Raw genomic sequence first — 17,205 nt, forward strand, 5'->3', positions numbered from 1 at the left:
AATAGTTTTCAACTTAGTCGACTGCCACCGAGTTATTTTCAAGCCCCCCCCCCTTCTTCTCTTTGTATATGAAAATAGGTATATATATATATTTATATATACATACGTGCAAACGTTTTCTTTCATTTAATTTTTGATTTTCATTCTTTTCTAACTTTAGTTTAAATTGGTATTTTAATCGAGAGGACTCTATTATCTTAAGATTTGACTAATCCTAGCAGTGAGAGGGCAAGCTGGACCACTACTCGAGCGATTTGAGATTTAAAGCGATGAATTGGAATGTATTTGTCTTTCACTACTTAATGCACCTTGGAGAAACCCGACTCGGCTCGACTGACTCTGCTCTTTCTAAAAATACGCTTTTCCAGAATAGCTTAAAATGCTTGAAATTTGAAGAAGTTTGGCTGCAAGAATCTCTTCACCCCGGGCGATCAATCTAATCAGGTCAGCTTGATGCTATTCGCTCGTTGTCGTAAAGTTCGACAATTATTATCCCAGGGGATATTACGGTGTGGCGGTGGCAGAGATAACGGTCATGATAAGGTATATATAACGCGAGAGTCGATAAAGCACAAATATTTAATTGCTTCAAACTATTTCTCATAGGTTATAGTTATATATATAATAACAATAGAGAAGCTATAATGATTATATAAAACTAAATAATGCTGTTCGTTATTCCTTTATGAAATTATTATTATTATACGTCGGATCTTTGCAAATGTATTATACCTATATACTGTACTACCTGAGAGTTAACTTTGATCCTTTCGTGGCTTGAAAGCTTTCGTGCAATGTAGGTACCTTTGGCTAGGTGATCAGTTGTCCTATAACACGTAACGCAAGATAGTTAGATTGTCTTCTCAAAGTTATCCACTGTTCCTGAGATTAAACCGGGACCTCCATACGTAGCCACAGACTGTAAGACTGTAAGCGTATTTCTACGAGACTACAATTTCTCTAATATCTATCATATACGTATCTCTATAATGTAGTTAATGCGACGCAGTAGCTTCATTTTTCAATATTTCTCATTTATCCAATTAAAATTGTATCAACGTGTCTGCTTCTCTCCGGCTTTCGTCGGTTCTAACCTCAAAGCCGCCATTCTACACACGCCTTTCAGTTAGTTTGACGGACACTGTTATATATACATTACAATCTAGCCGTACGTAACCCGTAACGCATGTTACAGAATTCATATTGCAGCGTTATATATTCCACGCGCATACGTTACTCGTATACGTGCTCATGAAACGGCAAGTTCAGGTGGTATCCAGTGTGAGAGGATCAGATCAGAGTGCCTATTTCAAGCAGGCAAGCGGACTAACAAGTCGAGACACTCAACTTGAGGCTTCAGTTCCTTCTATTTCTCATCAATTTTCTAGATCCGCGTGTAGAGAAGAAACACAAAACATTTTCGTAAGTCGAATCGAAATTTTACAGTATTTGAAAAAAATACTGCGAAGTGTCAGAACAGTAGTACTATACAGGGTGCATCAGCAATGATGTTTTTAATTTTAGCCACATTCTGGAGCATAAACTAAGTCGAAAACTCATGTACCATTAATACCGTAAAAGCATAATTGCTGAGATAAATCAATTTTAAACCGATAAATCGGAGCTTCGAGATTCAACGGAAGAATTACTTTACTCTCACTTTCGTTGACAGTTTCGTTTCGAAAGACAAAAGTTCATACTTCTCTCCACCGTTCCGTATTGCCGTACACACACGCACACACACACACACATGCACGCAACTACGCCGATTATTAATTATCAACATATAAAATTCTTCAGCATCAAACCATTATTGAATTGAAAATTTTTACGAAAAATTGAAAAAGACATTAATATTTTTAGAAGGTAAATTTTTCGAGGTACCTTCTCTCCTCTAGATCCATTGCTTTTTGCAAAATCAGGGGCACCTCGCGAAGGGTATAGCAATGGTCTTGAACAGAGCAGAGGCTATGTTTGTTCGTTTTTGCATTATTCTAATTTTAATTTATCTTTAATATACCAATAATTTGTATATTTAAAGAGAAAAAACTAGAAACGAACAAAACTCTTTGCGCGTAACTCGTTCCTGAGCATGTTTGCTCTTACCCCCGGGAAGGGAGGGGAAGGATAGCAAAATTTGGAAATAGGAACCTGAAAAAGAAAGCCTACCTATCACCGAAAGCTATAACGCCTACCTAGTACGCAAAGCTAAAATGCCTACCTAAATCGAAAAGCTAAACCTGAAAAAAAGACACACGCACGCAAAATATGAGAACGCATTGAAGAACCTAAAAGAAAAAAACACAAGCACGCAAAATATAATTACGCAACGAAGAACCTGAAAAGAAAGCCTGCCTAACACCGAAAGCTATAGCGCCTACCTAAAATGCAAAACTAGGGGGCCTACCTATATCGGAAATCTAAACCTGAAAATAAAAAAAATAAAGAAATGGTTTTAATCGAAGAAGGACCGATTGGAATCTACCGGTAGATTTTCGGTCATTCTTAGGTTAATAAAACAAATCCACAGTTTTACCTGTGGGACTCACTCATTCGGCGAAAATCCAACGATGATCTATCTGTAGGCTGCAGGAGGTGATGATGACGAAGACGATGGCACTCGCGATAATTAAATTTTAAATTAATACGACGCGACGCGACGCGGATTTTTTAAACGAAACTATACGCGATTCGCGGAATTTTAAATAAATTTTATTTCGCGGCGCGCACTTCCATCTCAAAGTGAGATCGCCCACTGTAACAAAAAAAAAAAAAAAAAGAGGAAAGGTTATTAAGTTAAATTATATTCAAGTAATGTTTCGGTTTCTTTTATGTAGCTATGAAATAAAAACAATGATACTTACAGGCTATGAGAGTCCTTGAGGCCGTTGCCCTTGGCCGCTGCAAGCACCAAAAAAATGCACTTTCACAACACTCGCGCCGCGCACTGTCTTTGTTTACGAATTCTTTCGTGCGTAAATACTTTTATTTCAATCACACTATGCATTTCATTGTTTTATTGATTTAATTAAACCCGCACTGAGAAAAATGTCCTCAATCAATGAACAATTTTTCGTTACAACGATGGATAAATTTCGTCAATATAACAAATAAAATCATTGATATAATAACGAATAGTTCATTACGTACTAAACTATTCGTTAAACGAATGAATTTATCTATTATATTAACTCACTTTGTTCATTGTTGTAAAAAAAGCTTGTTCAGTGGTTGAAGGATTTTTTCTTCGTGGGGTAAAATTAAATAATTACAATGTAAAATTACACGTGCGTGATTGAAATAAACTAATTAATTATTTTTAATCCCGAATAATTAATCGATCGTCAGCGATTACGACGAAAAAAAAACCGCGCGGCGCGATTCGCTGTCAACCACCACGTGGAGATTCGGAAACTGAACTATTTGACAGGTGATAAGCAACGTGCTTATCCCGAAGTGACGCAATCGAATCTGATTGGTTGGAGATTTGGCTGGCCAATCAGGTGCGTTTGCTAAGTAAGCTGCGTAATGAACACTTCCAGTCTGGATGATTTTAAGACTGGAGCCGTTTTGAATTTAAATTAGCGATTGCTGATTGATTATCTGCATTATTATAACCAATCAGCGATCAGCATTCTAAATTCAGCAAACAATTCAGCATTAAGCATGTTTAGACAGCTTAGCACTACGATAGCACTGCTTAAAATTAAAATGCGTCATGGATTGGTCGAATTAACAGAATTGACCAATCATAACATAGTGTTAAGGTGTTTGCTTTGCTAATAAAAATGTTTTTCTTAAGATGAAATGGCTTTAAAATTAATCTACAAATAACGCCGTATCATTGCCAAAAATTTTCAACTTAATAGGTGCTTTTGAGGACTCCCTTAAAAATAGATAAAAAATAAATTTCACACAGCACTAGGATCAGGAATGTAAGACATTTAAGGAGTAATATTAATAATAGGTTTAGTTGTGCGTGCGTATGTTTATGCATGTACGGCAATACGGAGCGGGGAGAAGTACGAGCTTCTTTTGTTTTTCAAAAGGGAACTGTCAACGAAAATGAGAGTAATGTAATTCTTCTGTTGAATCAAAGCCCTGATTTATCGGCTTAAAATTGATTTATCTCAGCAATGACGCTTTTACGATATTAATGGTACATGACTATTCGACTTAGTTTATGCTGAAGAATATGTGGTTAAAATTAAAAGCGTCATTGCTGATACACCCCGTATAAGTATAGATATGCGAATGAAGAATCGAGTGAGAGTTTCTATTATATATAGTGGATTTGTTTACTCGTAGGGCGATCGCGATAAGCCGCAGGGACGTCAAGTGTAGTAAGAGGTGTGCAACTCGAGTCTAAGCTACCTGAGATTTCAAGTGTGTTTGACTTAGAGATTGAGAAAGGGAGTAGTAGTCTGCTGAAAGAGGAAAAACGAGGGGAAATGTAGCATCTTCCGGCTTCCAGGAATCTCCGTTGCTGCTGTCGCTTCCAATAATGCAATCCCGGAGGATCGATTTTCAATCCAATCATCAGAGAATGCAATGTGTAAACCGTGACGGAAAGTGCAATATACTTTCATGAGTACCTAGCTACGGCACTGAAGACTCGAATCCGCAGCTGCCCGAGTGCTTGGTTATAACCGCCCCCTCCCCCTCCTCATCCGCAGACCGACGAATTCAAATTCTTCCCTTTTCATTATTGTTATTGTTATTGATATTGTCATCACTATTAAATTTACCAAAAAATCCTACATTCGTTACTTCCTAATTTGCATACATTTTGTTGACGAAAATTTATATACAAATTTTATATTTTAATTCTCGCGCTAATGTTTGCAAATAAAAAATGAACGCCGCATTTATTCGATCAATCAAACAAACATGCAATTTTTACCTCGCAACATCAAAGCAAATTTGCAATGGTAAATTTAGGTGAATTTGACATTCTACCTTGCTATTTCCTGCAGATGCCACGAAAATAAGACCGCGAGCTTATCTTAGCTAAACGGAAAGGCTAAAGCTCTTTTGCTCGCTCGATTCTTCCAAAGCGAATCGTTCTATTTGCGACGGAATGAAATGTATAAAAGCAAAACTAGAAGAATCTGTTACGTCAGATGCGTATTACACTCTTTACACACGAAAAATCCGAAAGAAATAAAACGTAAATATATAAAAACGGTTTATAGAATAATAATTTATATATAAGAAAGAGTACATAAAATATAAATTATTTTTAATGTACCGGAAAAGAACGTATAAGTGATAAGTGGAATAGAGCTAAAGTTTTGAGATATCCGATATATGTGGTATAGATATACATATAATATATATAGGGGGATAGAAGTAGATTCACGTGCACGTTTTCTCGAGGAAAGAATGGCAGTAAAGGCAAGCGTAGCAACTGGCCGTTGCAGCAGCCACGATAAAACATTCAGTCCGAAAAATGCAGGTCCATAAAAATTCCATGCACCATTATGCCACGCAATCTTCCACAGGCGAGTATTGGTTATTGCTACTGTAGCAGACACTGCACAGAGCGCCCTCTCGCTTATATCTCCCCTTTAATATTCCCGATTACCACTGCGAATCGAAGCTTCTGATTAATCGATCCTCGAACCACCTTAATTTCTATCGAAGCCTAAGCTGCTGCAGCATTCTGAGAAAGCACGTCTTGAAAATTCGCAGAATGCTGACGTGAAAAATGGCGTGGTCGGAATTACGTGCGCAAGACCGACGATTCTGGTCAGCCGTAGGATTTTTCGCGACAGCGCTCGACATGGCTTATGATTTTCCACGAGGTCAACCGGAAAGATGAAAATTCCAAGGGGCTGCTTGCACTATTATGTTTCGTCTACGCGGAAATCCGATTCTTTCACAAAGCATTTCTCCTAATGTGTATTATACGTAATATATAGCACAGTTATCAATAACACGGTACGAAACGAGGAATTTACTTAACGACGCTGTACAATTTTGTTTACGTGGCCACGTTGGAGGGAGTTCGGCTGAGTAGGCAAACGATGCTCCCTCTCTTTCACCCCCAAAAAACACACATTTCCAGTTGGATACTCGTCTTCGGTGCTGGCACAAAAAATCATATCTACATGATTTACAGCTCGACCGACTTTCATCGCGAGCGTCCTACACTGCTAAATCCTCTAACCTATCTCGGTATAAACTCCACCATGAAATACTACAGCAACGAGCAAAGGCTACCGTGACAATTTCGTTGTCTCTCGAAAAAAGGAAACTGGTTACGCATGTTCGTCACGTCGCCAAAGGGCAAGGATAGATCCGGCCTGCAGTTTTTTCCAACATTCACGTCCCAAAAGCGACGCTGATGTGGTGGGATGGCCACGAAACCCCGCGAATTATGGCCGACGCGTGGCCATAACGCGTAGCGCGTTACGTGCACGTGTGTCTGCGTGTCTCCAGCAGCAGGATCTCAACTTCTCTCGGAAAATCGCCTTAAATTTATGGCTTCATCGGGACTTCTATATATATATATATATATCTCGCTCGTTTTCCGTGCGTTAAATAGCGCGCAATTAGATATTAGAAAATTGTAACTATCTATATATACTATACGAAAAGAAAACAATTAAAACTTCTCCTCGAGTTTTTTGGATAAATGAATTGTTATTAATTAATTAAATTTTTTTTTATAAATTGAATAAATACTCGTTTAATGGAATTATGGAGTTTGTGCAGGCGGATTTTCATGAGAATCACTGCAGAAAGCATTGAATGAATGACATTAAATTTAACGCTGCCAATTAATATGAAGCAACGGTAACATCACGGCAGATCAGCGACATCACGCGTACGTACGCATCAGGCTGGCCGGTATTCGATGTTCTGCATAATATATGGACTACGGCATGATGTCGTCGTAATTGATTGTAGCGCGTTGCGGTTTGGCACCCGCTGGTCGGAAGTGTTCGCAATTACTACAATGGAATCGCCCAAAGTTAACGCTGGAATATTCATTTTCTCACTGTTAATTCCCCTGTGGTATCAGTAACGATCCTAAACGATCGAAAAAAGTCTGATTATGCTTGTAAACAAAGCATCCTCTCGGTGTAATCATCGAGTTAATTCTGCTGTCAAGCGGAACGCATCATCCATGCCATTCCTGACGGTGCGGTTTAACATTTAATCCGAGATGAATTCGGTATCGACCAAATTGAAGAGTATCAATCTGTTCGTCAATCTCTGGGTCATATAAGTTTAATTGCGACATTTTAAATTCTGGCAGAATGACAAGCGAATATTTAATAAAACATTGAAGAATTCTATTCGTATATAACGAGAATAGGTCTCTGTGGATAAGAATAGTGTCTGGGATGCAGAGCTGGAAGCATCTATGAGCGTTCGAAAATTTAATAGTCATAAATATTCATGAAAGTAGTAATAAAATTTTAATGATTTTAAAATGACTTTTTTATACTAGGGCTCCAATATAAAATTTCAATGATCTCAAAATTCCAAGTTTTCCATTAGAGCAGCCACCAGGTTCTTTACAGCATATTATAATAAAGTACAAAATATTTATAATAATTAAAAAAAAAGAAAAGAAGAAACTAATCAATTTTCTTTGAACAATGGGAATAAGTCTCTATGGAGAAGAATCCCATCTGGGGATGCAGAGCTGGCAGCATCGATCAACGTTCGAAATCCTGGTGGACGTATATGCCCAGCTGCCAGACGCATTACAGGGGCTTATACGCCGGCATAACGCAACTGGAAACTTGCTTGGGAACTATTCGTTTGCGACAGAAGCGTTTAAACTTACGACGGATTCCTTCGCGTTACCTCACGGACCAACTCTGGCATGTATAAATCAGACAACTTTGCATAACCTCCATACGACTACGAGCAAACGATCTTGTATACACGCTCTGTGACTGCACGGTCCCATTGCGCCTGCATGTATACAGGACCTTCCTCTTTTACGAGACAACTTAATAAGTCAACCATTCTGCAGTTTCCTGCTTGCACAAAGCTCAAAGACTTTTTGCTCCTCTTTCCTGTCTTTTAACACATAAATAATTTCCTTTGTAATTTTAATTACTATAATTATTGATTATTAAAAATCATTAACAGTAATCTAAACTAATATTTCATTTTAGTCATAAACTGCACGGTCCTCTGAAAGCTGTATATATAGAGGACTTTCCTCTTTTACGAGACAACTTAACAAGTCACTGATTTAGTTTACTGTTTACACAAAACTCAAAGACTTTTGCTCCTGTTTCCTGTCTTTTATGACATAAATATTATCCCTTGTATTTTTAATTACTATAACTATTGACTATTAAAAATGATTAACATTAAAAACGTGTAACGTGAGAAAAATCTAAAAGAGCGTTTCAGCTGAGTCATTTATTCGTAGCTATACTACATATAAATCCGAGACCGCAAATCCATAGGAGAATCACATATCCGGCCACTCTTTGTGGTAGCGCTCTGGTCCCCGGACTGTGATCGTGAACCCGCAACCGCTCCATAATCATTTAACAATGTCGTCTCATAATAGAGTTCTCCCCATTGGCCTTTATTTTTTCTTGTCTGGATCTCTAATGCTGAAAGGGAAAGGTGCTAATTGACACATATATATGTTGTATATGTATATAGATATAATCTATAATTAATCAATAAAATCATTGATAGAGAATTAAATACATAGAACGAGAATCAGTTGAACAGATTCGATTAAGGGTGGAAATGGTTATTTGGTCTCTCTATAAACTAGCAGTGTGGGAGGAACCCGCCCACTCTTTGTGGTAAGTGCAGGCAGCTTTGTTAACAGGAATTCCTAACTACTTCATGATGATTTACGCTAGCTCATCCAACCTGCAATTAGTTTACATGACATTCCTGTAATCATCAGTATCCACTCGTATGTAAAATTAGTTAATAAGAGTTTTAATGCATTTTTAAAATATTTTTATTCATCTTGTCTGATCTACACGCTTCTTTATATTGTTCATGACCATATACACTAGCCTGACTAATCTGTAATTAGTTTACATGATATTCCTGTAATCACCAATGTCCACTCGTATGTAAAATTAGCTAATAAGATTTTTAATGCATTTTTTTATATCTTTATTCATATTTGTCCACTCCACACACTTCTCGATGTTATTCGTAGTGATTTGCACTAGCCCATCCAACCTGCAATTCTTGTATTCATCTTGTCTGATCTACGCGCTTCTTTGCATCATTCACGACGATTCACATCACTAGCCTCACTAATCTGCAATTAGTTTACATGGCATTCCTCTAATCACATCAATATTTACTCGCATATAAAATTAGTTACCACGATTTTCACTGCATTTTTAAAATATTTTTATTCGTTTTATCTGTTCTGTACACTTCCTTATATTGTACAGATTTTTATGAATGCGACGTACGGTAATGGGTTTTGCAAGGCGGAGCCGTAAAGTAATCCGGAAGTAGGTGTATAAAGGAATATAAAAACAGGCTAAAAGTATAGTGGATGATAAATATGAGATAGAGAAGTGAAGAGATACAAGATTTGCGGATATACTGCGATAAATCATGCAGTGAATTAATGTCAAATTTAAGGCAATGTATATATATATATATATACCAAAGTATATTGTACTTTTTATCGTACAAAGAGACCTATATATATAGATTGCGCGATCGAGCTCAGGTGTATCGTATCGGACACTAGTTGCCTGCCAGATGTGGTCCTGTGGTCAAGTGCCCAGGAAACGTTTCGCCTTCGCTTTGCATTGCATGAGCGCATCCCTAGTACACTATATATATACAGTGAGCAGTAACCCGCAAACACGGGACTGGACCAAAGACGACCTTGCAGGCGCAACATTTGCTTAGCTGTGAAATGCGGCACATCGGTTAGCTGCAACCAAATTGGTCAATTTTTTCCCAACGCAATGTTAGATCGATGAATAAAAATCCTTCCGGTACCACGTTGGATACCAGGAACTACGTCCCACTCTGCATACCGGAAGTGCGACGCGGATCAATCGCATTTACCGCGAAACGCATCGCGACGGACTTGCGAGCGCATCGAGTCACGAAGAAAGAGAGATTTATCGAAGAATTTTATTTTTCCGCGAGCAACGCGCAAAAGATAATGGATGGATAACTCGTAAACGCAAATAAAGTACACGCGTGCATGGGGGATCCACGAGAGTATCAAATGTATATTCATCGAAGGATGCTATTTTTCGACGTGGAAAAAGAGGACAATGAAAAAGTATCAGTTCCACTGGAGTAACTCTCTCGGACAGCAACTTATTACCAGCGGTATTTTGCCAATGGAAAATGAGTAGCATGCGATGATAATCCATCCCAACGTATTTATACCAGCATTATAAAAACTTTCGGTAAATCGAGACTTTGCCTAAGAGATTGCTGGTACTATTCCAGACGCTAATGGTATTATAGTGTGTATATATGTATATACATATATATTTATATATATATAGTATTGTATACTATATAGGATATAGAATTTATCGATCCTCCTACCGAGTCAGCTTGTCTTATTCGCATTACAGCCTTTGTAAAATAGCCCCGTCGCTCGAAATTTCTTTGTCAAAGTACAGAGACACGTTCGCGAGAAAAAAGAATAGAGAGTTGACTTGAAAAATTAATCGCATCCTATTTATCGCGTAGTTTTACTTTGTCAGCTTTAATAAATAGTCGTGTCGTTACTCTTTGAAGTAGAGAGGACGTTCACTTAAGTAATAAATAAACAAGAAAAAAGCATGATAATAGTGCTGCTCCCTATGTTTACGTCTGGCACCGAGAAATGCTGACTATTTCTCTTTCTTGTGTTTATGTACAAGACTACCATCTTTTTTCTCGATACGTTCTTGCTTTTTACACCACAGCATCGTTGCATCTTTTCTATGTATATATATATATATATATCATCACAGCTTTTAATACCAGTCGACGGTTTGCATTATAATCGCAGTATAATGGGAGAAAAAAAAATTCAGAAAGAAAAATACAAAGAAATTGCCAATATCAGCACGATTAGTCTTCTAAGAAACATGATAGTAGTGCTGCTTACTGTGTTTACTTCTGGCACCGAGAGACGCTGTCTATTTCTCAGTCTTGTGTTTATATATATATATATGTATATATCATCATCAGCTTTTAATACCAGTCGACGGTTTGCATTATAATCGTAATATAATGGGAAAAGAAAAAAGTGAAAAAGAAAAATACGAAGAAATTGCCAATATCAGCACGATTAGTCTTCTCTGGTATTCTCGGTCGACCATGAGGAATTCGATTCCTCGGTATCTCCGTGACGCAACACAATACACCTGTATAAGAGGTTTTATTGGCTGCTGTGTCACGGCGGTCGTGCGCGTCGTTTCGTGTCGCTTCGGTCGAACACGACAATGGCAAGAAGGAAGGAGCAAGCTGGAGAACGTGATTAGAGTGCCAAGCATGTTTATAGTTCTTTCTTATTGTTATTATGTATTTCTGGAAATTTTCAAGAATGTAATTGAATTATTTCTTACTAAAAAGTTCTGTTCTTGACTATCAGCAAGATTTTTTGTCTAAATGCTGGGAAAGCACATTCGGTAATCTTATCGAATGATCTGAAAACTGTGATGGGGGAGGGGTTGTTGATCAACGTGCGAACGGACACTATACATAGCATGAATGATATCTGAGGATTAAGGGGAAAGGGTAAATCCTGACTGATAACCCATGCGATAAATATTGTTTATACTTCATTCTTACTATTATTATAAATTTCTAAAAAATGTCAAGATACACAATTGAATTATTTCTCGTTAAAAACGTCTTCCCTTAACTATCAACAAGATTTTTGGTTCAAATGCTGAGAAAATAAATGGAGAAATCTTGTCGAATGATCTGAATACCATGAGAGGTGAGAGGGGAAAGGGGATTGTAGATCACATGCGAACGGACACTATACAGCATGAATGATATCCGAGGATGAAGGAGTAAGGGTGAACCTGCCTGATAACCTACGTGATAAATATTGTTTATACTTCATTTTCACTGTTATTATAAATTTCTATAAATTGCTAAGATACACAATTGAATAATTTCACTTTACAAACTTTTCTCCCCAACTAGCAACAAAATTTTTTGTCCAAATGCTGGGAAAGCACATTCGGTAATCTTATCGAATGATCTGAAAACCATGATAGAGGAGGGGGGGGGGGGGGTTGTAGATCAACGTGCGAACGGACACTGCACTACAGGAATGATATCTGAGGATGAACGGGGGGAATAGGGGGGGGGGGGGAGACGAATGCTGCTGGATGACCGACGCGATAAATACTCGCGTGGTATAATAGATGGCACTCCTGTATATATACGTGTACTACCCACATATCTATACACAGTATAATAGCAGGAAACCTGATTCGGTTAGTTTCCACGGCCTCTACGTGACATCGATTGTGCACGTGCATATCATGGGAATTGATATTAATAATAAAATTGCACTCTCTAGTTTACCTCGATCCACGTGTAAATATTCAACTGCACGATGCGCTCAATGATCAAAAAGCGTTTTAATCGTTATGTATATGTATATATATGTATATATAGATAAACGTGGCTTTAGAAACGAAGATCCGATTTCGCATGGTCGTGTAAAGCTCGTAGGTGAAATTAACAGGCGCGTAATTTCCCATGAAACGCGATTACTTTGGAATAATTTGCATCGACTGGAAGGAAAATCGCGTTACAGCAACAATTACGAGTTTGAGTTTCAGGAAAAATCGTTCGGTAAGCTGCGGACGGCCCATAATTCTCCGCACGTTGGCTGACTTCCATGCGCGCGCGTACGAGAAAGCAAATACTGGACAGTTCTCTCGGTGAGCGAACAAAATTTCTCGATTAACCTTTTTCGGTCTTAAAAGCTCAACGGAGCTTTTTATCTCTCGTCGATAATTTATTGCCATGTACTAATCAAATTCGTTTAGCAACGCTTGCTGTATTTTTGAGCTGAAATAAGATACTCCACTCAGGCTTGTATAGGCTGGAATTCTTGTTAATAGCGAGTTTTTAATCTTGTGACGAATTAAAGGATTATTTTGTCGAATGATTGAATAAAGACGTATGCAGTTGTGTTTATATAAAAATGTTTGTGAATAATTTCATTTTTTCATAATTTTATGCTAATATCAGTAGTTTTTTATATTTCTTGTATCTTGCATTGAATTAAAATTTTTACACTCGTATAAACGTTTATATTTTGTTTAATGTAGTGGATTATATAGAGAAATTAATTTTGCAATTTTATTTTTATATCGGTTATGACTTTACGTATATAAGAACTGTAATAAAATATTACACACCAACTCTGATATTTTTTCCTCGAAGAAGAAATCGTTGAGTTGTACTACTAGCTCGACTAACGAAGTAGTAAAGATCTTCACTGATCAGCCACCGACAGTAGCTAGTAGAGTAAATTTGATTCAAGCCGCCATTATATCTTTGCGTTTATAAATGTTTACGTGGATTTTATGGCATAATCTATTTTGAAATTTTATTTTTTTATCGGTTATATGGCACTTTACGTATATAAGAACTGTAATAAAATATTACACGCCAACTCTAATATTTTCTCTTCGAAGAAGACATCGTTGAGTCGTACTACTAGCTCGACTAACGAAGTAGTAAAGATCTTCACTGATCAGCCACCTGCAGTAACTAGTAGAGCAAATTTAAATCAAGAGCGCCATTATACACCGTGTTATATATTTATTGTTACAGTTTTGTGGGTCTAATCTCACTGAAAGACATTTCGTTGCCAGTGGGACATTTGGTTAAACCCATAGGAGAATTCCTCGAAGTTTCTTTTGCCCAAAGACGCGTGAAACGTCTTTGACCATCCATCTTTTTTCTCCCCCTCTCCTCTCCTTCCTTTCTTTTTCTTTTCTTCTTCTTCTTCTACCACTGCTACTACACTTCTTCCATCCTTTCAAGAATCGTTATTCACCATTTCTACCTTCTTCGTTTGTCCCTTATCTCCATCTAGTGCTTCAATCCAAATCCTTTCCAGCCTGGATTTCTCTCGTTACCCACTCTTCCCCCCCTCCCTCCCATTTTTATCTACCTTCCAGATTTTCTCCTTTTATACTTTTCTTATTCGTCTGCTTACCTTCCTCCGGAGAATGGGATTTAGCCCCCCTTTATGCTCCATTTTTACACTTTAACTTTTTTACGCTTCTCACTTGTTTACATATTTTAAGCAGCTCCTTATGTTAATTTGTCGGAATTTTCTTATTTCTTTTCCTCCTACTTTTTCTTTCACTGCCTGCTTCAAATTTCCACAGCGAATTTATGAATATTCACGCGGGATTCTGTGTGGATAAGTTTCAACTAACTGATCATGACAGTAATAAAGTTGCAAAGTGTACCACGAAATGAAACAATGCTCTTATGGATTTCTCTGGTGCTTTGTCGTGGTTTATCAAAACTGTATATATATATACTCTGTCAATGGAGTTGTGTAATAAAAATATTTTTAATTGAATTAAAAATTGTATTTACAACTTCTTTTTTTTTCTCTTGCAGAAGCATATAACATGTATATAAATATAAAAGCCTTATGTACACACTTTTGTTGAAATTGTTGTTGTCGCGACTTACATCGAACACTTTATTAAAATATTTTATGTATTCATTTTATCCATAGAGACTTCTTCAAATTTTATTGCATAATTTTGTATTTTCGTTTAATTAAAAAATTCTTTTGATTTAAGCAAAATTAATAAATGTGCCAAGGTACAAGGCTCTCCTCTATGAAATAATTATAATTATATAATTAATATTTCAAGCATTAAACATAACTTATACTAGACATACTATATAGAACACTTCTAATAATTGCCACAAAGAGACTATAATGGCTTACTTATGAGAAAAACAATAATTGAAGGGAGCACGTTGGAAAATTGTGCAAAATGAGCAGAGAGCGAGATAGCATAAGGAAATATCTTGCCAAAGGTAACCAGTGAACGCACGATCGATCGATCGTACCAGGAAGAAATAGGAACCTTGGCACACGACTACACGCAGCGACAAATTATTCAACGTGCGCGGCGATGTCTCTGCGAATCGCGTGATCCACCAGCTGACATTTCTTTGCCCGTTATTGATACACCAGCAAGAATCAACTCTCCAGTCGCAGCATCCATTGTATCGACGACAAAAAAATTTAATAAAAAAATAAACAACTATTCGCTTCGATTAGCACATATACCGTAGAATTTTCAAGGTCACCCAAAGAAACAGGGTCAAGTCGCTTTAAAAAGAAAGAAATTATCTAGCTGAGCAGTCGAAGCTCGATATTTATCTTAAAACAGAAAGAATATATTCAGCTTGGCAGATGAACCATGCTGTTTACCTTAAAAAAGAGAGAAACTATCCAGCTAGGCAGATAAAGCTCGCTGTTTATCTTATGAAATTTTCGACACGTTGGGAAATTACTATAAAATAAAAATAAAGCCTGATGCTGATTTATGGTTAGTGAAATAAATTTATGTATACAGTACGTGTCCTGCAAGCTCGATGAAAATAGCGAAGGAATAAATGCACGCACTTACGCGTGACCAGGTATAGGTAGAGTAGTGTGCGTGGCAGGGGGGGGGGGGCGTAGGTATGGCACACACAGTTTTAGCCAAGTACCTCGTAAAAGGAAGAAGCTCGTAAAATCGAGCGACTACCATGCCAGTGGTGAATCGAGCTTTCATGCTCTACGCTGGCTGGCCATCGCTGCACAGCACAGAGAGTCCTGCTTTTCTATCTCTCTGTTCTCTCTCCCCTTTTCAGCTGCTCTTCTTCCCTACCCCGCGCTCGTACTGCTGCGCTTAAGGAGGAAACCCTTTTCTAAATAAGTAATTTTCTCGCTGCATTTATATTGCTCTCGAGCACTGCAACCCCTTGGGAACTAATCCAATGCAGAAGCGAGAGAAAACTCTCATAAAAGTATTCCGCGGCGTACACGAGAAAATCAAAAGTCTGCCAATGTGTATGTTTGTGTGTTTGTGTGAAATATATATGTATAGTATAGATATTCGATCAACAAGTATTTTCCAAGATAACATATCGCTGCGTTGCGGGAAAGTTGTGTGGAGATTATTCGGACACCCTGTACAAGGTTTTGTTTATAAAGTGTATTAAAAAATTGCTACGGTAAGATTTAATTAATGTTACAATCTTTTGTTTATGTCCTTCATCACTGTGTACCTTTAGGAACTAATCTAATACGGAAGTGAGAGAAAACTCTTATAAAAATATTCCGTGGCGTCCACGAGAAAATCAAAAGTCTATCAATGTGTATATGTGTTTGTAGAATATATATGTATAGTATAGATATTCGATCAACAAGTATTTTCCAAGATAACATATCGCTGCGTTGCAAGAATATTGCTGGAATATATTGTATGGAAATTATTGAGACACTCTGTATAAGAGGTTTTATTTGTAAAGTGTATGAAAAAATTGATACAGAATTGAATCTATATTATAATCCTTTGTTTGTTTTCTAGTATAAATTACACGCAGTTGATCGAGAACTTACGTTTGAAGGAAATGAAACGGTGTTACGTGTACATTAGTCTTGTGTCTTTTGTGGATTATGCAGGAATTCGTTATGTATAGTGAAGATCGTGGGCAAGCGTATATCTATAGTAATTCCAGACGGCTTGACGGGTACAGCGAGGCAACAGGAGGATTCCTCGTTATAGAGTTCCGGCTTACACATTTGACAGCTGGGGAAATTATATTTCTCAACTGCTATTTAAGCTGGAATAGGTTACTTTACTTTGTAACTTTACCCCCTTTCACTTTCTCCAACCACGTGCTTTTATTCCGCAGTTTTTGAAACGCCAATAAAAATGGACCTTTTGGTCCGGCTGAAACTTTGATACTTCATATATATAAATATATGTAACACAACAATTATTCGAATACATAAAAATTGTTCTCAAAATTTCTCACGATCAACGAGCAATGTTTTTTCAATTTAAGGGTCCTTTTGTAAATTTTACTCGCCCACTTTATAGCTTCCGTTTCGCAAAGATCGATGATAAAATATTTATCCACTGTATACATATATCTTTTCTTACTCTGCTTATCTTGCAATGCTTTGGGGATGATTCGATCTGTTATTCTAATTTATGG

General features: G+C 37.3%; 1 protein-coding gene across 3 annotated transcripts; it reads left to right on the top strand.

Moving 5' to 3' along the window:
• LOC136777056 (uncharacterized) lies at positions 1-4,829 on the top strand. Of its 3 annotated transcripts, none has more exons than XM_066733099.1 (4): positions 1-78; positions 161-1,125; positions 1,196-1,422; positions 4,309-4,829. In XM_066733099.1, the coding sequence occupies exons 2-4, from the start codon at positions 999-1,001 to the stop codon at positions 4,342-4,344; spliced, it is 390 nt and encodes a 129-aa protein (XP_066589196.1). In that variant the 5' UTR covers positions 1-78; positions 161-998; the 3' UTR covers positions 4,345-4,829. The 3 variants fall into 3 exon arrangements, 2 of the variants coding, with proteins under 2 accessions (XP_066589196.1, XP_066589197.1); XM_066733100.1 differs by lacking the exon at positions 1-78 and having other exon boundaries at positions 196-1,125; positions 4,309-4,386; positions 4,475-4,829; XR_010823212.1 differs by lacking the exon at positions 1-78 and having other exon boundaries at positions 196-543.
• Positions 4,830-17,205: the final 12,376 nt, after the last annotated feature.

The sequence above is a fragment of the Prorops nasuta genome, unplaced genomic scaffold (genome assembly GCF_024137725.1).
Source record: "Prorops nasuta isolate Cenicafe-Biocafe unplaced genomic scaffold, Cenicafe_Pnas_1.2 PNAS00010, whole genome shotgun sequence".
Classification (NCBI taxonomy): domain Eukaryota; kingdom Metazoa; phylum Arthropoda; class Insecta; order Hymenoptera; family Bethylidae; genus Prorops; species Prorops nasuta.

Coding starts and splice junctions, on each gene's coding strand:
- LOC136777056 (XM_066733099.1), top strand. CDS start 999: ATGCGACGCAGTAGCTTCATTTTTCAATATTTCTCATTTATCCAATTA. Junction 1,126..1,195: donor CATTCTACACACGCCTTTCA/GTTAGTTTGACG, acceptor CGCATGTTACAG/AATTCATATTGCAGCGTTAT. Junction 1,423..4,308: donor AAGAAACACAAAACATTTTC/GTAAGTCGAATC, acceptor GTTTACTCGTAG/GGCGATCGCGATAAGCCGCA.